This window comes from Carassius auratus, chromosome 49 (genome assembly GCF_003368295.1).
Source record: "Carassius auratus strain Wakin chromosome 49, ASM336829v1, whole genome shotgun sequence".
Taxonomy (NCBI): domain Eukaryota; kingdom Metazoa; phylum Chordata; class Actinopteri; order Cypriniformes; family Cyprinidae; genus Carassius; species Carassius auratus.
In genome coordinates this window covers 10,351,142-10,374,935 of record NC_039291.1, presented here as the reverse complement: position 1 = coordinate 10,374,935, position 23,794 = coordinate 10,351,142, and the positions used below count along the sequence as shown (strand labels likewise).

Genomic DNA, 23,794 nt, shown 5'->3' with positions numbered 1-23,794 from the left:
CGGATTATAAGGCGCACCTTCAATGATTGACCTATTTTAGAACTGTTTTCATATATAGTGCGCACCGGATTATAAAGCGCATAGAATAGTAGATACTGCAGTCAAACGTTTGACTGGGTTTGCGTTATGCATCCACTAGATGGAGCTGTGCTAAAGGGAATGCCAACATTTGACAAAGCGCCTTAATCCATATATAAGGCGCTCCGGATCATAAGGTGCACTGTCATTTTTTGAGAAAATTAAAGGCTTTTAAGTGTGCCTTATAGTGCGAAAAATACGGTAGACTTTATTATATTGACTATTATTCACATTCAAATGACCAAACCTTTACAATTTAGTGCCTTAGGTGACTGACTACTTTCAGTTTCCATTCAGGCTTACTTTCATGCATTAAATGTTTTACTTCGTTGTCAAGGCAATATTTCTCATTTTTTAAACTTGATGTACTATCTCTATCTGTAAAATATAAAACTAAGAACTAATTTGAAATACGAATAAAATTCTAACAGAATATCAATGATACTATAGCAGCTAAAATGTTTCGTGTCATGGTAGTATAAAAATCAAGAAAAACTTAACACTTTCCCTAAATTATTTAGGATTTTAAATGTTAATTACATTACTACGTTATGTGAATGCACATATCTAGATCATTATTTTCAAAAAAGTCTCAAGCATTCAAGGTAAAAAAAAAAAAACAATTTAAAGATTTTTAAATGAATATTATATAAATAAAAAATATAAGATTCTAGAAGCGTTTATTAAATATTGTAAAATATTAGAAAAAATTAAAGTACTGAAATAATGAATAAATTAAGCAAAATGAGCATCTTGTCACTGACTCATAAAGACTCACATAATTTAAAAGTGAAGTGTTTACATTTTAAATACTGTTAACTGTACCAAAAAAGAGAGAGAAAAGTAATTCAATTAAATAAATAATAAAATAAAATGAGCATTGTGTCATTCACCCATATAAAGACTAGCATAATTTAAAAAGATGAAGTGTTACATTTTTAAATATTGTTAATTGTAAAAAAAGAAAATTAGAGAAAAAAAATATCAAGTTCGTGGTAACATACTTTATCGTTTCTTTCCGAAAGGAACTTCAGTCGCTGTGCTCGCTTGTGCATGAAAACTCCATCGAGGTGTCCCGTTTCCACGGAGCGGATCTCAATGGCTTTCTCTCCCCAGCCCATGATCTGGCTGGAGTGGATGTAGGCTGCAGAATGGGAAGGGGAAGCAAATAGATAGAAATGACAAAAAAAAAAAAAAAAACATGTGATAGGAGAGCACTTGAACCAAATGCAGTATATCATCAGAACACCCCGTTCCTCAACGACTTCTGACGTCCAACAGCAACTCCAAACTAGCCCAGATCCAATGAAAACAAGCCTGCCAAAGCCACCCCACATCAGGAGGTCATTATTGCAGCAGTTTCTGAGCATCACGTATTAAAATCATTATTTAAGTACCAGTAAATTATGCTTTTGCCATGTTCTTTGGATCCTCATGAGCTAACATGAACTTTCTCCGAGGACTTTCTGTGGCAGATTTAGTAATGATCTGGTAATGATTTAATAATGATCTGGTTGTTCTGACTTTCTTTTTCTGCTGATTTCTTGCATAGAAAATGCATGAGTTATGAATTTGACTTCGTTATGAGTGCAGAATCACTGAAGAGTTGAACATAATTTGGCTGAAACATTAATTTGTTCAGAACTGAGGGTGTGGGCGGCTGCTGGTCTACATCTGAACCCAAAGACATGTAAATTATAACATTAACATTCGTCACCGATGAGAGATGAAAACACATATACAAACAAACATTAAAGCTGGAAATTAATTTAAGAGACACATGGCACAATATCTGATGCATGATTGTTGTAAAGCAAGAGTTAAGAGACACTATAATTAACATCTAAAATGACAACAATAATTACACTGAAACTGATGATGGTCTGTTTGTCCTGGTAAAGTGTGTGTGTGTGTGTGTGTGTGTCTGGGTAAATCTAATGAAAACAGGTCACATTCCACCCCAAAATCAAGAGAAACATTGGAAATTATCTTATAAATTATATTCTTGCATGAAGAAAAATCAAACATATTTTAAGACCTAGATTTTTTGCATCGTGAAAGTATTTTTTTGATGATGATTAAACACATCTGTCCAATTGTATAAGGACATGAGAATGCAAGCAATCTCAAGGGTCCTAAAAACGGATCTAATAATTTTCTTCAATCAGAATCAATTGAAAAAATTAATAGAAAAAATATATAGTTTTAAGTAAATCTTATGAATACCGGTCACATTGCACCCCAAAATCAAAAAGGAAAAAAAATAGTTTTGCATAAAAAAAAAAAAAAAAAAAAAAAAAAAGAGCAAATTTTAGGACTTCTAAAACTTTCTATTTGCATATGCATATTTAAATGACAATAACAAAACATTGTAATGTCTTAAAACAGACTCTAACAATTTTCTTAAAGCAAAGACTAGAAAATATTTAGTTTTGTATAAACCAAGAAACAGATCGCATTTCACATTAAAATAAGAAAAGCCAAAAACACATTTTTCCAATTGCACCTGTAAACGATAATAGCAAAACAGTCCTTAAATGGGCTTAAAATGTTCTTTATTCTGATGTTAAGGTGGAATATGACCCAGACATGTTTTGTGAGATTCACCCAAGTATGTTATGAAACAATATAGGATCCAAGGTCAAATCTTGGCCATTTCTTGGGCTTTTGCTCATAAAGGAAATTATTTAATGGTTATTACAAACAAAGACTTATACTGGGTTAACAAAACAGTGCACAAGATGTGCTAGACATACACAAACATTTCACTCTCTGTCAGGGTTTAGTGTAGGTGGGCCGGGGTGGGGTGAAGTGGGGCAGTTAAATGAGAGACAGAAAAGAGTTATTGAGTGGACAAAGACATGCGTGTTTGTGTGAGAGGAGCGATTCAGATTGGGAACGCCATCAGGGCTCTAGAAGGAGAACAGGAGCGTTTTGTGTGAAATAAACAACTATAACCTACCAACAGAGGTGGGCATCTCTCCCCACTGGAGCACCACGTCTTTAGTGATTCTGCCGTATGTGTTCACATAGACTCCCTCATCTTCATAACACAGAAGCATCTCCATGCCGTCAGTCTTGGGAAGCACCACAATGGCGTGAGGGGTAACACTGCCCTGAATCTGAGAAGGGAGGGGTGGGCGCAGATGAGCCTTGGGGGTGACAAAAACGAGCCGTAGTGCAAAACATTCCCCACTAGGTGTCGCTCTCCCCCCTCCCCGGGCAGCCCGGTCAGTCATGTCTCGTGCTGTGGGTGGCCAGAGCTTCTCCCTTTGAGAAACTGCTGCAACAATCGAGACTCCTGCCCTCTGCTTGACCACTCGATGCCTGAGCCCAAAAGCGCCCTGCTAATGGACTACTATGGGGCACTGGAACGATTTGGCTACTTTGGTTCATGTACGTGTTTGGTTTGTCAAAGGTCGGAGATCGGGGACATGTTTTCTTCTTAAAGTAGAGATACTTTTCTATCACACTTGGTAAGGCTAGAGCAATAATATCATGCAGTGTAATGAAATTGTTTAAGTCAACTTCAAAACCATACTGCACACAGAACATTTAATGTAAGATCATTAAACTACATTTTGAATTGTTTTTATTACTAATATATATTTAATGTATTTATTCTTATTTATATTTAAAATAAATATTGCATAAAGAAAAAATTTTTTAACGTAAAAACACATAGTATTGTGATTTCCTGAAGTTATTGTTGTTATAAGTTCAGCTTTTAGCAGTTATTAACATTTTAATATGTATTTTTTTTTTTTTTACACCGTTTTTATTTCTTTTTTTTTATCAAATAAATGCAGCCTTGGTGAGCATAAGAGACATTTCAAAAACAATAAAAGTTCTTAATTATTCCAAACTTCTGACAGGTAATGCATATTTTAGACATTTTTCTTTATATACATTTTTGGATAAATGCACAAAATGTATACCTTCAATGTACTTTAATAAGCTAATTAAAAGTTAATAAGATACATTTATTATAATAAAATATAGAAACTTATGATTTTTTTTGTGGAAAATGTTAAAAGTCAATTGGTTACTATATATATATATATATATATATATATATATATATATATATATATATATATATATATATATATATATACACACATACTGTATATATTTACATTTATTCATTTAGCAGACGCTTTGATCCAAAGCGATTTACAAATTGTATATATATATATATATATATATATATATATATATATATATATATATATATTTGTATGTATAATTAAATAAATAACTATTTAACTATACACACACATACATATACAGTCCTTAAAGTTACCACCCAACTTGGAAGAATTTTATTTTTCTCATCAAAGCCAGGTTTTACTTGCTTTTGATTTTAGTGTTAAATTTGGACCCTTGTCTGTAATTAAAAGGCACATATGTGATACAGACATCAACACTACAGTGCCTCGCAGTGTCCCCGGAGAGGAGTCGTCCTATTTAAAGTCCCTTAGGATCAGGGTAAGGAGGGGAGAGCTGCCTCTGCTCGGCCTGTCATCACTTACGTGGGACGGAATGTAGATATCGTACGGATTCCCAGTGTCCACATCTATCACATGAAAACCAACGCTGGAGCCGTAGATAACCTTTAACCTCTGACCCTCCTCCACTGTCAGGTCCACGAGCAGAGGCTTGTGCTGAAGATCTGTGAAAGACTTTGGAGAGACAGAAAAAGAGACATTGAAAGCATGATATATTGCCAAAGAAATATTCTTTGTGCAGGTGTTCTCTGACACAATCATAGCACAGAAGGACCAAAATAGCTACTTAATTTGCACATTTTTTTTGCCCTGCCAAGTTAGGTTCTAAGGCCTATTTTCTCATGAAGTAATGCAGTTTATTTAAAATGAACACACAAATGCTCTTTTTTTAAAGGGGGTAAAGGGGGTTTCCCTGAACCGAACATCTGTCTCACCTTGAAAGCCATGAATTTGTGGTAGGGTTTGGGAGCCCAGGCATAAATCTCCACTGCATTCTTCAATGCAATCACCAAGAACTTAATCCTCTCATATTTGACTGTTAAATAACAAAGACAGGTAAAAATATTACTAGTTTTTAAGAAACCATATTCTCTATTTATCTATATCTTTCTCGAAATAAATATAGATATTTGTCATACATAAAATATAAAAAAAAATAAGTGAAATAAAAACATTAATAATAACATTAATATTATATATATATATATATACACATATATATACATATATACATATATACATACACACACACACACACCTCATGTATTTGATATTCAACTATGTTTACAATAATAAATAATAAAATAATAATAAAAACCCATTAGTCACTATATATTTAGATAATTTTTCTGTAGTTAATTAGGCATTAAAACAAATTATTTGGCCAAATAGACCAAAGGACATACCGACTTTATAATGGACACAACCCTCCAGGTCACCAACAGTAATCCACCCTTGTTTTTTTTCTACCTCAGGGTCATTGTGAAGTATCCTGTTTCTAAGCCATGACAGATAGTAGACCCTCAGTTTATTCTTTTTTCCTGCATAAGAGAAGAGGACGCATGCACCACTCGTTATAAAAAGATAACATCACAGATCTAACAAAACCAACAGCATAAACCAGATCTTTGTACAGACAACTAGAGCGCTGATGATGAACTCACCTGATATGGTCACCAGGACATTGAGTCCCTCCAGAACTTCCATCTGCTGAAAGCGCCTGCGGTTGATCAGATTGTAGACTTTGCCCTGTCCGCTGCGATCTAGTAACATCAGTCCATTTTCTGTTCCCACCAACAGATTCACTCCTACAGCAAACAAACAATGTGGATAAAAACGATTTGTAGATTATAATATGGATCTGAAGTGAAATGAAGGCATCTATGCTACTTTCATTTAGGAATATTCTAATAGCTGTTGAGTACAAAGTCAGAAAAGGCTCTGTAAACCAGCTTGAGTTTCGACTCACCCCATAGTGCCGCACACAGGATCTCAGAGTTGAAGCGCTTCTTGTATTTGCGGATCTCCGGTGTGTCGCTGTGTGGCCGGATATTGGTGGGATTGACATTAACCACAGATATTTTCCTAGCCTCATTTAGGCGAGCTTGTTCCTGTTCCTGTTGTAGGAGTTCATCTGCAAAATGAGCTGCATGTCCAAACCAATGTCAAAATCATTCTTTTCCAGCACCGGCTCTATTTCAATGGACAAGGGGGATAAGAGGGAAATTAGTCACCTGAGGTAGGGTTGTCCTCGTCGTCCTCTGTCTGATACACTCGTGGGTCCACGAAAGCAGTGAAGGAGGCTTTGGATCCGCTCCCCATCCCAAACTGCTAATGTGGAGAATTAGGATGTGAGAGAAAAAAAGCATCTAAATATCATACAAATTGCCTTTTCTATTAACTGATGTAGGCAGCCAGCAAATTGAAGCATTTATAGTATGAAGCAAGTTTTGTCTGCAGTTAGTACAGTCCAGGAAAAGCAAGCACTGCAAGTCTTTTCTGCAACCAGTATTTTGTGTTGTTTTCTAACACACACACACACACACACACACACATATATATATGTATGTGTGTGTTAGAAAAAGAAAAAAAAAGAAAAAAATTAATAATATATACATGTGAGTATATATATATATATATATATATATATATATATATATATATATAGTACATTTGTTTTAATTCATTTTGTTAAAATTATTTTTTGAAAAGTTTATAAAAAATATATATATATAAAAAATACTGATTATTTTTATTATTTGCAATCAGAGCATAAAATCAGGGCACTTACAAGAAGGAAAATTGGGGCAAAGGGAAGAAAGCATATTATTGATTGTATGCTGTCCTAAGTTAAAATGTAAAAAAACAAAAAAAAGTTCGAAATTAATTTTAAAATGATAGTAAATAAAGTAAACAGAATAAATAAGAACCAAATATAAAAAAAGGTAAAACCAAGAAAAGCAATGGGAGTTATGAAGAGATCTGGGCTTCTGTGAATCTACAGCCAGATAAAAAGGTGCATTTGATTCGAATGGAGATCGGGTTAGAAATTTGAGGGTTGGAGTGCAGAGTGGCTCTAACAGGCTTGTCTATCACCTACTTTAGCCACAGAGTCCAGGTCCAGCCCACTAGAAAGCCTCCCAGGGCCCTCGCCAGGCGAGTGGCTTTGCTGCACTAGATCAGGCAGATTGGAGTTACCAGGGAAACCATTGCTCTCGGCATGACCGAGCTTTCTTTCCCCAAACGTCTGCAGAGAGGAACAGAGAGAGGTGTAGGGCTACACTACTGCAGGCCCGTTGCGCGGCTAAGCCATCTTACAGAGATATTTGGGAAACGCACAGAGCGTGTCTCTGTCAGCAAGTGTGCAGCGAGCTCGATCAGAGATTTTGATGGAGAATTCAGAAGCAAGAGGTGAAAGAAACAACAAAATATAACCCAATAAAATAAGGCTTAACCAAGGCAAAAACAAACATGAGGTGGTAAACTTAAAGAGAAATAAAACTGTGACACTAGAGGAATGAGTGTAGGAGTTTTTGCAATCCGGGAAAGGAACCTGTCTAGGTAGGTGCACCTACCTCCCGCATCATCAGGGTGCTGTCTTGTGAATTTTTGCCAAATGGATCACTGGGATGAGAATCCTCCTGGTTGACCAATGAGTCAGTGCCACCCTGGACATCAGAAGGCCTGTTAGAAGAATAGGGAAAAATATAAATGATTCTATAAATGATGAAGCTTTCTATAAGACATCTTAATTACCAACACAATTGAACTTTTCTGTGTTTAAATTATTTAGCTGACAATGCATCTATTTTCAATACTAATATGCTATATAAACTATTTCTGCAGTACATAGTATTTACACAGTGTACAGTACACAAATTTTCTGCATGTATAAATACTAATAACCTACTACATTTGGCAAACGTAGCACTATGCATTCTGCTATGGGTACTGTATCCCACAATACAATGCGCTTGATTTTACCTGATATATTTACCTTATACATAATACCATCTATACAGTATAATGGTTTGTGTATGTTCCGTTCATTCTTTTTTTTTTTTTTTATATTTAAAACAGAAACATGAGAAAATGGTACCTTTTGCATTTAAAAAAAATGAATAAATACATTTTGTGCAACAGAATAATAGTCCTCCATTGCAAATACATTTAATCTCTCGCTCATCAAACGACAAGACTAACAAATGGCTTGACACGAATGAATGCAATGTACATGGACCTACAATAGTTCTATAATCTTTGATCTTTGACTTCTTTCTGATCATCTGTTAAGACTCCCAAAAGTTAAACATTTTTCTTACATGAATGTACATTAAAAATGCATTTGCATAAAATTTAAAGAACCTTATTTATTACTACGATTACAACTGAATACCACTTGCTGATATTTAATATTAAACCTGATATGATAATGTGCAAACATTAATATATACAAAAAAAAAAAGTTTGTTACATGTTTCACGTACTTCTTTATAAATATAATAGGCAGTACAGTATTTATAATGAGCAGTAAGTATTCAAATTCAAAATAATTTTATTAAAACTTTTTTTTTTATAAATCCAAAATAAAATATAAATATTAGGTGAAATTTTTTTGCTGAATCCAAGTAGGCTGAAGTACAAAACTTACTAAAAAAATTGAAATATGAAAAAAGAATAAAAGCAACAATACCACATCAAATTATGAAAACGTACTACAATTTTAATAAACTGAAAATATAAAAAAAATCCAATTAAAGACATGTATAATACTATTTTAACATTGATTAAAGTAATAAAATAAAATGATCTGGCAGACTAAAAGCCACAAAAAAATCAAGATTTTTCATGTGTGAAAACACTCACATAATGCGTGGAATATCACTAACTGGCACGGTTCCATCATGAGCACCGCCTTCTCCATCCTCCTCCTCACTGCTGTCTGATTCCTCACTGGACGAGGAATAATCCGTCACTTTCCTGGGAGGCCGGTTGTTTTCCTCATTGGGTCGCAGCTCACGGAGTTCTTTGGCCAAAGCAGTGAGGTCCTTTAGGGCAGGGGATGACAGGTCAGGTCAGAAGGGAGAGATGGACACAAAGATGATGTGTAAGATTTATTTCATGCCTTGATCTGCTTGATTACGTCTCCACAGTTAACAATTAATTCAGTAAAATGTGAACAGCATTTCATGTTTTAAGCCTGCAAAGAGTATACACTAGAGCAAGTTATCTGTAAATGGATGAAATCATGACAATAAACTTCGTTTTGCACATTTAGGTCACATAAATGGCACCGAAGAATTTTCCGAGAACAAAAACATAGGCAATACATCACAGATATGTAAATTAACTGGAATATTTTATAAAGTTTTAGAAATCAACTCTGAAAGTGGGATAAAAACATCCGCCATCATTTCAAAGAATGATGCACAACTGTATAAACCATCACGTGCAAGAGTCAGAGAAATAATAGACCAGAACATTGAATAACTGAAGCAGAACTAGGGTTCGTTCCTGAGGCCTGTGCCCTGCATGCAGAAGGTTAGCAGGAATCAGTAGTTCCTGCTCTGGTTCTGTCTTACCAGCTCCTCCTGTTGACAAGCCACCAGGCAGCCAGATAGAAAGAAAACGTCATTGAGAAACCCGAAGTCAAATCTTATATTTATCTTATATAGCTCTTATATTTAAACACTGATGCTTTAATGAGATGTGAATTTCCATTTTTTAATTAAATTTACAACCGAACACCTAGAGTGAGGTGCTGTGAACAATCTAGAGTGAAATGCAATTTTATGTTCAACGACACAATCTTGTCTTTTTTATGCTTAAAACATAATCGCATCATAATTGATACAAATTAAAAAGTTGTGAGGAACAGAAGTACAGTACATTTAATGTGTCATACTGTCGACCACCTGGGTGTCAGTTGACGAAAATGTCTTTCCGCACACTTTGCGAAAAAACTGTTTGTGAAAAATTTGAACTAAAACCAAAACGATTTTGTGTCTGATGTAACATGCTGAATTTCTTCAATAAACTGTTCGCTAAATTCTCACGAAAACTTATGGATTAAACAGAATGTGACCATATTCGTAAAACACAGAAAATACAAATAACTCACACAGAAATTAGTTTATTGATCATCTGCTCACACTGATCTGAACATAATTTACGAAAGAATAGTTTTAGTTTTACGAAACTATTTAAACAAGCTCATTTGCTCATCTTAGGTTAATGCAGCACATAGAAAACATTTTCACAATTGCGAATGGCTTGTCCGCTCACAATGACTATATTGCGACAATTTACGCAAAAAATATTCTATGAATGAATATTCTACACAGAATTTCATAGTGCTTTACAGCTCACACTGACTTTCTGCATCAATTTACGTAATAACTGCTTGCCAAAAGATTTTAAGTACCTTGTTTTGATTTGAAATTAATGCAACGATTCATGCATTTTTGAAGATAGACTCGAATGTGCATGATACAAACCTAAATTTTTATAATTCATGACTGAAAACATTTTGTAACACGATTTTGATGTGCCATTTAATTGGTAATGAAATGTCTGATTTTAAAATGGGTTTTAAAAGGATACATTTGGAGATTTTATGTCTTCAAGTGATATATAACTTCTGATGATTTCTAAATTGTGATAAAAAAAAAAAAAAGACTTCCTCATTGCGTTTTTCTCTAACAAAGGTCAAAACTCCTTTTGTAATGTAGATTTCTGAGGGTGCACTCTTGTCATAAATTAATCTATTACTTTTCCTACATAATTTTTAACAAATAATATTGGTACAATATATATTTGGGAGTCTTAGACCTTTCCAACGATATATAGTTTGTCAAGATTAGATTAGATTTGATTGTAATATAGTATAGTCAACGTAGGCGTCCCGTATGACAATTAACATGTTAACAAACAATTTCCAAAAAAAAGTCATCTTCTTTTATGGAATACAACAATGTATTTATGAATGACAATTACAAACCAATTTACACAAAAAGTTTCTGGCTAAGAATGATAACAATTAAATGCTCTGTACTTCTAATCCCTCACTGCAATGTTTTTTGTTCACGTTGAATGAAATAAAAAGGTCTGCTGATTAAATCGTGTTAAATAAATGCAAGGCCCTTCTTTGACCCCTAAACCTTAGTTCTAAACAAAATCCCCTTTTCACGGCCTAAGACAGATGTTGTCTAGGTAACTGTCAAAACTGAAACGTTGTCAAGGATTCCTGACACTGTGAACGAATGTGACAAATTGGTGCGATGGAGAAATGTGCAGCTAACGATGGTGACTGAGACGGCGTCTGAAGCTGTGAAAGAGAGCGACAGACAAAAAAGATTGTTGGGGAGTTAAGGAATGAGAGATGGCGTGAAATATTGATGAGAGAACGATTGAAGACGAGAGGGCGTGTGACAGAAATAGATGAGACAGACAACGAACGAGTGCTTAAATCTGTGGAGCACGAACATGAAGTGAGGAGATGTCACTAACCTCAGCTACGGCTTTCTTATAACTCTGGAGAAAGAGAATTGACAACAGAACCACGCATGGAGGAACATTTGAGCGGATTAGACAAAATGTTAAATGAGGAAATGGTTAGTAACACAAAGCGACACACAAACTTTTCAACTTCGAGCCAAGTGAGAATATCTACACATCTAAGCTAGCTAAGGGTTATGGAAAGGTTATATGTAGGTTAGCTCTAATGAGACTTGATTTACTTGTGATATAGTAAAGACCCCATGAAATCACTGCATTGACATAGGTGGGGCATATTGAAGGACTTGAACATTTTATAAAACACATCTCACATACAGGTGTTAAAAGCTAAAATATATTAACTGAAAGCCACAAAACCCTATTTTTTATTTAATGGGGTATTCAATTGATGGTTGACATCATGTTGAGAAAGAACATCAACAACTGTGCAGATCTTAAAAAGAAGTTAGTTTAGGGTTAGATGTTTTCATGTTAGGCTTATCCTGGTCTCAGAAACCAGCCCTGTGAGAGCTGAAACATTTATACAGTTATACTGTGATCTCAGTGGATTCTGGGAAATGTGTTTCTCACCGCTGGTCGGCTAGGTCTGGTCACCTCCCTGTTCTCCTCTTGGGTTTTAGTCTTGGATTCTTGGGACACTGCTGGGGATCCCTCAGGATTACCGGAGCCTGTGGAGACAGTCGAACGTCAAGACTCAGTGTGCGGAGCTCTAGTTCAGGTGCTCAGACTGAGAGAATATTGCAGAGGCTCTCTCACCTCCCACCCTATTTCTCTCGCTGGAGCCGCCCTGAGAGCTGGGCGTGCTAGAACTGGAAGAACTCCCACTGCTGGCTATCTGGAGAGCCGACTCCATGGGAATCCGCAGGTCTGGGTTACTGTGCCAACGGTAGGACACAAGGAAGGAGACTGTCATTTCTTATTCACTTACTACTAGCAACCAAACTACTAGATGAAATAACAGGAAGCCACAAAAAAAGGAAAATAAAATCTTATATTATATATATAAAAATTATAGTATAATTATATACAAAAAAATATATTTATGTGTGCGTGTATGTGTTTTAATTTACTTTTTTTTATATACATATTTTGTCAAGCTCTATATTATTTTATTGCGAGTAAAAATAATAAAAATGTTTTTATTTTAATTATTAAATTTTAATTATTTATATTAAAATTAGTTGAAAATAAAGACATAATTTAATAAAAAGTGTAAAATACCTGGCTCGAATCAGATGTGCTCCGGTTCTTGGTCCCAGTCCACCTGGTCCATTCCCTGGAGAATTTTTTCTCACCAGCGCAGGGGAAATGGAAGTAGTCCTTTGAGGCACCTGAACCATGGTAACACATGTGAAAATGTTACTTTGTGTAGATTTAAAAAATTGCTGCATAAGAAAAAATGTAAAAAAAAAAAAAAAAAAAAAAAAAAAAAAAAAAAATTATATATATATATATATATATATATATATATATATATATATATATATATATATATATATATATATATATATATATATATATATATATATATGGGTGTAACGGTTCACAAAATCCACGGTTCGGTTCGATACGATACACTGTCACGGTTCGATTCGGTACGTTTTAGATACAGCAAAATGTAAAAACATCTAAACTTTTCAGAATGCCACAAGCGCACCGCGGGTCATGTGACAAGAACTAACCAATCAGCTTCATCCTTTCCCGTAACAACGTTGAAAGCTCAGCCAAATAAAGGAACAGCTGATCATAGTTGCATATGGATTGCAATTTTGAAATAAATTTAGTAGCAGAGCTACTGCAAGCGATTTTTAGAGCTGCAAATCCATTTATCCTTTGCTGAAATTTCTGCGTCTCATGGAGAGAGCATGTCATCGATGCTTAGCAACAGGTCTGGTATTTGAGTGCACTTTGGATTCCCTGTAAGCTATAATGGTGATGACAGAATGAATGGTAAATAGTAAGGTCTCATATCCGCGGCTATAACGTAAATGAAGCCTACCAATCGCCGCAATGTCTTTTGCCCTGTTTGAATCAGTTGGAAATGTCAGTCTAAATGCTGCGGGGATAGTTTGTTGCGTGTAGGTTTCTTCTTTTTTTCGTCTTTTCCCAGATACTGACATAATAAGGTGATGTCGGCGTAAATGAGTTGACATGTTTCAAGTATTCCCGCTGGTGTACCCTATTGTCATGTAGCAGATGCGACATACCGTTGTTTTTTTATCCACCACTCTCTTGCCATCACCATTATAGCTTAAAGGGAATCCAAAGTGCACCCAAACACCAGACCTGTTGTTTATTGGAGGATCTTCTATTTCTGGTCTGTTAAACGCATTGGCCATTTTGCAACGAGCCTTCAGCGCGTACTGAGTGTTTTTTTTTTATATAATATAAAGGGGGGGTGAAATGCTATTTCATGCATACTGAGTTTTTTACACTGTTAAAGAGTTGGAGTCCCATGCTAAACATGGACAAAGTTTCAAAAATTAAGTTGTACGTTTGAAGGAGTATTTCTGTTCCAAAAATACTCCTTCCGGTTTGTCAAGTTTCGGAAAGTTTTTTTCGAGTATGGCTCTGTGTGACGTTAGATGGAGCAGAATTTCCTTATATGGGTCCTAGGGCATTTCTGCCGGAAGAGCGCGCGCTCCCGTATAGCAGAGCACTGAGAGCACAGACATTCACTGATCAGAGCGAGAGTGTCGCGAAAAGGCACAAAAGAAGTGTGTTTTTGGTTGCCGGGGCAAGACAACCCTCCACAGATTACCAAAGGAGTAACAGCATTAAGGGACCAGTGGATGGAGTTTATTTTTACAGAGCATCAACGGAGTTGTGCAAGTGTTTGTGTTTGTTCCCTGCATTTCGAAGATGCTTGTTTTACAAACAAGGCCCAGTTTGACGCCGGATTTGCACATCGTTTATTTCTTAAGGATAATGCAGTCCCAATGAAAAAGGGTCACGATCGTGTGTTGGAACCGCATGCGGTGAGTAAAACTGCTTCAAATATCTCTGTGTTGTTAACTTAGCTATCGGCGCGTAAGCACATCAAGTAAACAACATGCGATGTTGTCATCAAACTGCACTTTCCACATCTTACAGCTTAAAAAAAAAAAAAAAAAAAAAAAAAAGACGACAAAGTGGAACTTAGTCATTTTCCAAAACCGCTAAGCAAATATATACAGTTTCAGTACATTCCACATAGAGACATCGTTGCTGATGCTGCTCTTGTTAAATTTCAGCCTCTGGATCTGTGTCACAGCTTCCAAACGCTCTCAACACAAAAGCCTACTCGCGCTCGTGATTCTTTAGCTCCGCCCACACGTCACGCCTCCAGCCGGACGTGTTTTTCCGGGAAAAATCGGTACAGACTATCTTTCTCTCATGAATATAATAAAACTAAAGACTTTTTGGAGTTATGAAGGAAGCAGTACTACTCTATAGGTACTCAAGATTAACAGGATATTGAGTGAAAACGAGCATTTCACCCCCCCCTTTAATTAGTCCAATGAACTGTTCGGTATACATAATGCGTACCGTGTACCGAACCGAAAGCCTCGTACCGAGCACATTTATGAATGAATTCCACTCTATAGCATTGGATCTCAACCAGTTTTGGTTCAAGAAAAAGATTTAACCTTTGACATCAAATTACAATCCAATACAGTATTAAGATTGTTAATTGTACAACAGTACATAAATAGTAAATAAAATAAAACACTGACATTAAACTGTGCTAATAATTATTTAAATGAGATGAATGATTATGACAGAAAAAAATAAAATAATGTAACCTTTTGTTTCAAATGAATCCCTATTTAATGTAGTGCGAGTCATATTTCTTACACTTTGTATAGTTATATTTAGAGGTTTAAGAATGAGTTTGACTAGGCTAGGCTCGATAAAAGGGACAAATAAATTTGTGCCAAAATTTTGTAGAGTTTGATAGGATGCACAGCCTTTGACAAAAAATTTAAACAGAATAGAAAAAAAATATCATGGCTATTATTTAGTGGTCTTAACTTATATGGTCAGTTACATATTATGAATCAGAAAAAACTTGTGATCCACCAGTTGAAAACCACGACTCCAATTTAATTACTATTAATGTCATTAAAATATAAGGACAACACATTTTATCCCAGATCATCACCTTTGGAGGGACATCATTTTCCTGTCTCAGCCAAGAGCTGTGGTCAAACTTGTCGTCTCGGCTGGAGATGCGAGGTGGTGGGGCCGGGGTTTCTGACGTGGGGTCAGAGTTCTGCCGAGGCATTGGAGGTCGGTGAGGTGACATACCCTCTTGGAAGGCTGAGACGCCCTGAGAGGACTGATCATGCAGCGACTGGGATCCTGTCATGGAAGAGCCATGGGACTTCACAGAAACCAGGTGCGCCATCTGAAATGAGAACTCTGAGGTCAGTGTATTTCACAACACATCTGTCACTCTTTAGACAGATCGGGAGGTCAGGAAGTACCTGAGGCTCTACCGGGCGGTGCATGGGAGGCGTCCGGGCCTGCTGTATGCCTCCACTGCTGAAGGACTCTGAGCGGGGAGGCAGGGAGGGATCAGAAATACGATTGGCCACTTTGTTCTGGAGAGCCGGAGAGCTCTGGCGGTTCAGCTTGGAGCGTTCCTCAACCTGACAGACAGAGAGGATGTTAGTGTCCATGCAACTCTTCACAATCAATCGGTTTCCCCTTTGCTTGAGAGTCAGAATGGACTGCGAAACAAGTAAAGTGGCTGACAAGTGACACTGTAGGACAGGGGTCACCAAAGGGTCGGTTTTCTGCAAAGTTTAGCTCCAACTTTCCCCAACACACCTGCCTGGAAGTATGACGTATACAAGGTAAGACCTTGATTAGCTGATTCAGGTTTGTTTGATTAGGGTTAAAGCTAAACTCTGCAGGACAGGACCGAGTTTGGTGACCCCTGCTGTAGGATATACACAAGGGTTGCACAACATACTAATTTACCATAGTAAAAATCAAACTTGGAGACGGCCTCATTACGAGACATTTTAGATATTTTTAGACCCTTGGCTTAACTGAAGATGATCATTTAGTCACTTCTGCAGGCCTCAAATGACTCAATAAGCAAAGATGAAACATACAACCCAACTACAGAAAAAGAAATATCATCAGGTTAAAAACAGAAAGGAAATGTTAAGTTGATTATGTCCAGTATGTTAAAGGAGTTAAAGGAGATGCTGTGCATTTTCAAATTCAAACAACAAGCCTCAAAACTCGCATGCACCATTCACAAGCATTTTTTAGACAAGAAAATAATCACTTATGGCCATCGTTAAAGTCAGGTGACCAATGGGACAGAAAGACTCATTAGTGAGAAAACCATGTGTATTTCTTCTCTAAGAATGGAGGGATGTTTGGATCTGAAATGACACACTATCTTCAGAGCACAATCTGTGCCTTCAAGTAACACATGACCCCTAAACAACACCCCTTTTATTACTGTAATCAATGTGTCTATGTAATCAAAAAAGTAAAAAAAAAAAAGTGGTTCTCAAACGGGGCCAGGACCCACTAAGAGGCCTCAGCAAATTTCCAACTGGGCTGGCAAGAGGAGTTAAAAATTACCTAAAATGGCAAAAAAAAAAAATCTATATGTGAACATATTTCTTGTTTTAATTTTTTTTTTTTTGAAGCTATGATATTATATTGGGTATAGTAAAATACATTTAAAAACTGTATTTGTACATTGGTAATAAAAAAAGATTGGTAAACATGACCATTCAGATACTGGGATTATGGAATGTAATGATTTTAATTATACTGATTTTATTTTAACATTTTGCCAATTCTAGTTTTCTGTAAATAAAACTTAAATGAAAATTAGCAGCTTTGACATTATAATAAAAGTATCAAAAATATCTTGGTCTTCAAATATACATTTTGATAAATGTCAAAGATTAAGAATCACTGGTCTAAAGATTTTGTGCCCCAACACATCCAAACCTCTCTCATTTTTGCCCCACAATCCCATGCTCCTCAGTCATCAGCTTTCTGTAATGAGGAGCGATAAGTGAGATCAAAGAGAAAGTGACAGAAAATTAGAACAAGACAACAGCGAGAGCGGAAGCTGTGAGAAGAAAATCCACCAAACCAACTGGGAGACAGAACCTCAGGAATACTTTCACCCAGAGAACCAGAGGAAAAGAGAAACAAGGCATTCCAAAAGAGATCATCCAAATGCCCCGATAGAAATTTGGAAAAAAGGTATTTTTCCAGCATTAATTCTTTGAATACGTTCCATGACCGGATTGGTAGGCGTCTAGGTCATGGTGAAAAAGGAGACATGAATAAGTCATGCTAGCGGAGGCAGACCTTTGAGACGTTTAAGTCTCTCTCGTTTTCAGCCCCTTTGCTGGAGTGTCCGGGACTGCGGGCCCGCAAATCTTGTTCAAGATGCTGCTGGACCATCCTGGCCAGCTGGGATGGATCTGGCTCGCAAGACAGACGGATTCTAGGAACATTTGGCCCACTGATTATCCTGGGAGGAGGCTCGACCAGCTCCATTTCTTTCTGGTGGGAGGCTGCTGGGTAGGAGGGGGGCCTCGTGGGCTGATTAGAGGAGCTCTTTTCAAGAGGAAGGAGTTGGCCAACACGTTTTTCTCCAGGACTGTTAAAAGAATGGTGCTTCTTGGGAGGGATTCGAGGAGAGTTACTCTGAGCTCTATCCATCACCTGTGTTCAGATAAGCACAATAAAACCATTCAGATTATGGCCCACAAAACTGAAGACACAGGGGGAGGCCGCTTCAGAGTGTGATAATCAAACATCATCCAGTGGATTCTGAAACTAACGGAAAAGTTATTTACAGGAAGTGAGAATCATCATATGTGGGCAACAAACCTGAAGAATTTGATCAAATAAGGCCATTAGCAAGGGCAAATTAGATAATTGACATATAATGTCTGCAATCAGTGATTGGAGATTCTTGATAATGAGCACTAGGACTGGGTATCAATACAGATTCCTGATTCAATTTGATTCTGATTCATAAGCTCTTGATTCAGTGTTAAATTTGATTCGATTCGAAGTAATTTGGATTTATTTCAATTATACTGTTCATTTTGCTTACTTACAATGCTGTAAATTATACAGGGTAATGTTTCAGATTCAAACTGTAACAGTAGCTCACCTTTCTGACTGATTCATTAAAAGAACCAATTTAACAAGTAATTTGTCTCATGAATCAGGCTATACTAATGTGGTGTATATTTTTGATTCACTAAAAAGAACCATATCACTTGTTTACAGAATCTAGGTTTTGTTTCATTAAAAAGAACCAACACATAAGAATCATTTGCTTTGTCATTCAGGCTTTTCTAATGCGTCTTGAATCACTAAAGAACTAAATCATAGGGGATGTTTATTTTGTGAATCGGCCTACATTAATGCGGCGTAATTTTCTGATTCATTAAAAAGACGACATTGGTTCATGAATTGGACCATGTGCGGTGTGTTGTAGGTTTTTGCATGCTGCCCTGAAAGAAAGACATTTTTCGCAATTATTTCAGTAGTACACAGTTGAACTCACATTCAGGATGTTATGGATAAATACTGGTATTGTTTAAAGGAAGATTGAAAAGATCCTTTCACCCAACCCTAGATAGTACTAATCATGTAAGAGCCCTAACCAGATCTTTCTGTACCTCTTTGGCCCAGGCCGGTTTGTCACTGGGGTTAACGGATTCTTTGTAGTGGTATAGTTGTTTTTTGTCTGCAGGTCGTGGCTCTTGTTGCTGTTGCTGCAGTGAGACCAGGTAGGCCCTTTCCTGCTGCAGCTGCCGCTGTAACCTCTCAGCCTGCCGCTGCTCCTCTATCTGCTTCCGTTTGTATTCCTAGACACACCAAAGAACCAGAATGAGGTGAAAAGAGCAAGATTTGAGGCACATATGGAGCAGATGACCACGAGACAAAATAATGCTAACAGGTTTGGACTTTTGTATTCCTGAAAATAACCGACGGCTATCAGAAGTTTGAAGAACTTCAAACTCGACAGCTCTATAAGCTAATCCAATCGATGGCCTGATGGCCGTGGATCCTGAATCTAATTTCCCAGAGAACTGAGCAATAACAAACAGAGCTGCCACGAATCCCAAACGCCCCAGATCAATTCACACAATCGATACTCATCGCAGAAGGGACAGGCAGCTGGCATGAGCGCAGTAGATGAAAAAGAAACAAAGTGCAAGGTGGAAGTCGAAATGATAGTTTACCAGGAGAAGAGCTTGTTCTTGGAGAAGCTGCTGTTGAAGAATCTCCAGCTGCCTTTGTTCTTCTTCTAACTGCCGGCGGATATATTCCTAACCCCATAGCACAGTGCATCAGAACAAGAGTGAGAAAGAGAGAGAAGATAAAGAGATGGCAGGGCCTTCAAAGAGGTTAAAAATGAAAGAATGAAAGATTAATCAAGCAAATCTAAAGGTAAGAAACCTTGATAATAACTTGCTACCCTGCCTAGATCCCATGTGGCCTTATGCGTGATGAGCTCAGTACCCAAAGGTCACTGGTTCAAACTGTGGAATGAGCCATCCATGCACTAGGGAGTCACTTAGGACCCTACTTTCCTGAAGCAGGTCAATTAACCGCATACTGCTCCAGGGGAATGTCACCCCAAAGAAAAATTACTTAAAATTAAGTTGGTTTGTATTAAAACCATTTTTTCAAAATGACAAAAAAAGTGTGATAGGTACAGCACAGAATTAGGTGTCCCAAAATATCACACTGGTCTTAGAGGATCATTACAAAATGCAAAAAAATGCCTGCATAAAAACAGTGAGATCGGCTTCATCTATGATTATAGCTGTTTCACCAGTAATTTTAAAGGGCGGAGTTTTGAGGGAAGGGGGCATGTCTAATTTAAATTAAATTTCAGAATAGCTAAAATCCCTTAATTTTTGGCATAAGTGAGGACTGGAGAACCTTTACTCTCATTAATGGCTCAGTCTTTCTTATTTGTCTCTGCATAGAATCCCGTGAGACGTCCTCATTTACTATTGAGAAGGGCTGCATTTGAAAAGGTGGGTGGGTGCTTTAAATATGCATACCATCCAACAGAACATCTCAGTCTCTGGAGGAAGTGAGTCATAGACTGAAGAGAAGGCTTTAAAACAAGGGATCAAGGCATGTGAGAGTCTGATATGCATATCTGAGAGGACAGTTACAGCTGTGAGTGAAGTACACATGTGATTAACAAAGGGTTTTAAAAACGAGTGCATGGACGCACGTTCTCTTAATGCTCATCAAGTGTGCATATGCCCTGACAGATTCCTAGTGATAATGTTTGCGTTGATGTTTACATAGAGAGACAAATTGACAGTTCTTTTTTCTTAACCAACATTCATTCTTTCCAAAAGGGTTTCTCATGGCCTGTTCATCAACAATGATACGGTTATAACTATTTTTAGTTTAGAGGAGAAAATGGCAATGCTGGTAAAAAATGTTACCATTACTGAATGCCAGAACACTGAAATAACTGGTATGTCAAAAAAAACAAAAAAACTGTGATCGATCTCTAAATATATGTGCTCCAGATAGTACATCTCGTCTCTATCTCTGTAGTGGTGAATCAGTGGAAGTCTGTTAGCATGGTGTGTGTGTGTGAGTGTGTGTGAGTGTGTGAAGTTGTCATTTCTGGCATGGTTTAGCTTCCCTATTTCTTTTTGTACAGTGAATTATGGGTTAGTTTGTAGTCATGGATCAATTTATAACAGGTCGCACAATTATATATATTTTCAGTCCTGAAATAACTGTAACCATCCCTCTTTGTGCACTTGTGTGTACTTCTGTACCTGTTCCCTCTCAGCATGCCTCCTCTCCTCCTCTCTCCGCAGCTGCTCCATCTCCTCATAACGCCTCCTCTGCTCTCTCTCCTGCTGTTTCCGGAGCTCTCTCTCCCGTCGCTGTTGCTGTGAGATTACAAACACAAGTTCTCATTAATGAACATCCCATTCTTACAAATATATCTGAGTGCTGACCCCAACCACTAGCACATGCAGTTCCTTCAAGTTTAAAAGACATGCATTTCGAGCAGGTGGCCATACTGAATGGCCTTTCCCCAGCAGAGGCTGCTGACAGGAGCTGTGCTGAAATGAGGCGGCCTGACAGTGGACCAGCGGGAGACTGACGGGTTGAATGAGAGGTTGACGCCCAGCTGGGCCCCCTGATTCATCTCCAAAGGTTTTGTGCTCCCTCCCCTACCGAGAAAACCCAACATTACATAACTCCGGAATATCTCTACTGGCTTAATGATCATTGTCTTTCTTTATCTCCCGTTTGAAGAATTCCCAAGATGTTGGGTAACCTTCCTGTGGACTGATCATAGCTCAGTGTCTCCCATCTCATGAGCCATCACACAGGCAAAATAGAGTACAGGAAGTGTGCGAACGGAATAAGAGCAAATCATATGGTCTTTGTTCGAAGGAAAAACAATGCTAAATGCAAACAATAAAATGCAACTAAGCATATAATCATGCATGAAAGCAGAAGAAAATGCTTCCCGTTTCTTTTGTTGTTGATGCCAGAGGCTGTGTGAGATTTTGGCTAAAATACACGTGTTAATTGGTAATATGGTGAATACTAATAACTTTTTTGATGCATATGTCTGCTTTTGTTGTTGTTAATTTAGCATATGATAATTTTACATTTCAATTTATTTTTTGATTCAGAACAACTTTGATTCTTTTATTGGGTCATAACTTAATATTTAATGTAAAATCTGAGTCTCAAAGCAAACTCAGATGCTGGAATAAGAATAAAATAAAATCAAATGTGCTTTAAGTAATATAATATAAACATTTTATTACAATTAATTATAAGCAATATATAAATGGATTCAATATTTTGTATATATTCAGGCAAAATATATTTAAAAAAAATGTGCTTCATATTAAAAATTAAATATAAATCACCCTTGATATTACTTATATATTTATATTAATATAAACAAATAAAATATAGCATGAAATAATTCTAAACTATATAAATCAATACAACATTATAAATATATTTAGATTAAATATTTAGCTTTAAAGATATTTATACACCTCTCTAATGCTGAAGATTTCAGAAACCTGGCAGCACACCCAGTCTTTAAACCGAATCTTGCCCCTCTCCTCATACCTCCTCTAGTCTCCTCCTTTGCTCCTTCTGCTCCTCGATGCGTTTCTGCCTCTCTGCCAGTAGTTGGCGCTTGTGCTCCTCATTCTGTTGCTGTTCCAGCTGCTGTCTCCTCAGGGCTTCGGAGCGCTCCTTATTGGCCAACTGCAGACGCAGGAAGTCCCGCCTCAGGGTCGATTCCCCCGGGACGTTTATGATGGAGCTGTAAGGAAGATGTTAAATCATCTTTAAGTCAATCAGGTCTCCACTATACCAAAATGTGTGTGTGTGTGTGTGTGTGTGTGTTTGAGCGGAACAAGGTCTATGTACCTCGGCTCTCCTATGTCTCGCTCTTCCTCCTCCTCTTCACTTCCACTGTACTCGTATTCAGTCTCGTCTGAAAAAAAAAAAAAACAGACAATCGTGCAGTATTGTAATACACTGGTTTTTAAGAATAAAAGATTTAAAGATTAAGGACAGATTCAGATATGGAATGTTGTGACAGCAACATGAGTACCATTGATAAAAATGTAAATTTTTGAGTTCATTTTTTTAAAGCTATTAAATAGTTGTCAAATCTCACAAAACATAATATTCAATTAATTAATAAAATGAATATGAATAAAATAATAAATATATAAGTTAAACAATGAAATTATAATGCTTATCATTCACAAAATATAGGGCCATATCGACAGATTTTATTAATCAGAGTTCAATTCACAAAACTTGCTTCAATTTGATTTCAATATTGATATTAATTAATTTTGTTATAAACCAAGTACAGTACATGTCAATATTTCTTAAGGAAAAAAATATCTAACTAAAGCTGTAAACTGGGGAACCCTCAATTGGTACATTATTGTAATATTAAAGGTTAAAATCAAAAGTCCAACTTTTTTTTTTATTTTTTTTTTTTAGATATAATATAATAACATTAACAACCCTTATTGTGTTTAATTGGATGGTAGGCATGCTACAAATAATGTTTCGTGAAGTTTTGTCAAATCAAGACAACAAATCAAACAAATCAAGCTTAGGGTTTAAGAATCAATATTGGCTCATCAAAATGA

General features: G+C 36.7%; 1 protein-coding gene across 10 annotated transcripts in view; it reads right to left on the bottom strand.

Moving 5' to 3' along the window:
• Positions 1-23,794, bottom strand: part of LOC113066159 (TRAF2 and NCK-interacting protein kinase-like) — a 52,631-nt gene that overhangs the window by 4,098 nt on the left and 24,739 nt on the right. Inside the window, exons 11-32 of one of the 10 annotated variants that reach the window (XM_026237866.1) lie at positions 23,052-23,118; positions 22,746-22,944; positions 21,416-21,532; positions 19,841-19,927; positions 19,274-19,462; positions 17,943-18,302; positions 16,076-16,240; positions 15,751-15,996; positions 12,828-12,937; positions 12,363-12,481; positions 12,177-12,274; positions 8,955-9,136; positions 7,664-7,772; positions 7,189-7,335; positions 6,323-6,419; positions 6,058-6,234; positions 5,753-5,896; positions 5,495-5,629; positions 5,024-5,124; positions 4,614-4,763; positions 3,041-3,200; positions 1,083-1,222 (exon numbers count right to left, since the gene is read on the bottom strand). In XM_026237866.1, coding sequence (XP_026093651.1) covers positions 1,083-1,222; positions 3,041-3,200; positions 4,614-4,763; positions 5,024-5,124; positions 5,495-5,629; positions 5,753-5,896; positions 6,058-6,234; positions 6,323-6,419; positions 7,189-7,335; positions 7,664-7,772; positions 8,955-9,136; positions 12,177-12,274; positions 12,363-12,481; positions 12,828-12,937; positions 15,751-15,996; positions 16,076-16,240; positions 17,943-18,302; positions 19,274-19,462; positions 19,841-19,927; positions 21,416-21,532; positions 22,746-22,944; positions 23,052-23,118 — 3,299 coding nt within the window. The remainder of the gene's footprint in view (positions 1-1,082; positions 1,223-3,040; positions 3,201-4,613; positions 4,764-5,023; positions 5,125-5,494; positions 5,630-5,752; positions 5,897-6,057; positions 6,235-6,322; positions 6,420-7,188; positions 7,336-7,663; positions 7,773-8,954; positions 9,137-12,176; positions 12,275-12,362; positions 12,482-12,827; positions 12,938-15,750; positions 15,997-16,075; positions 16,241-17,942; positions 18,303-19,273; positions 19,463-19,840; positions 19,928-21,415; positions 21,533-22,745; positions 22,945-23,051; positions 23,119-23,794) is intronic. The other 9 variants (XM_026237867.1, XM_026237869.1, XM_026237870.1 and 6 more) reach the window with 9 other exon arrangements.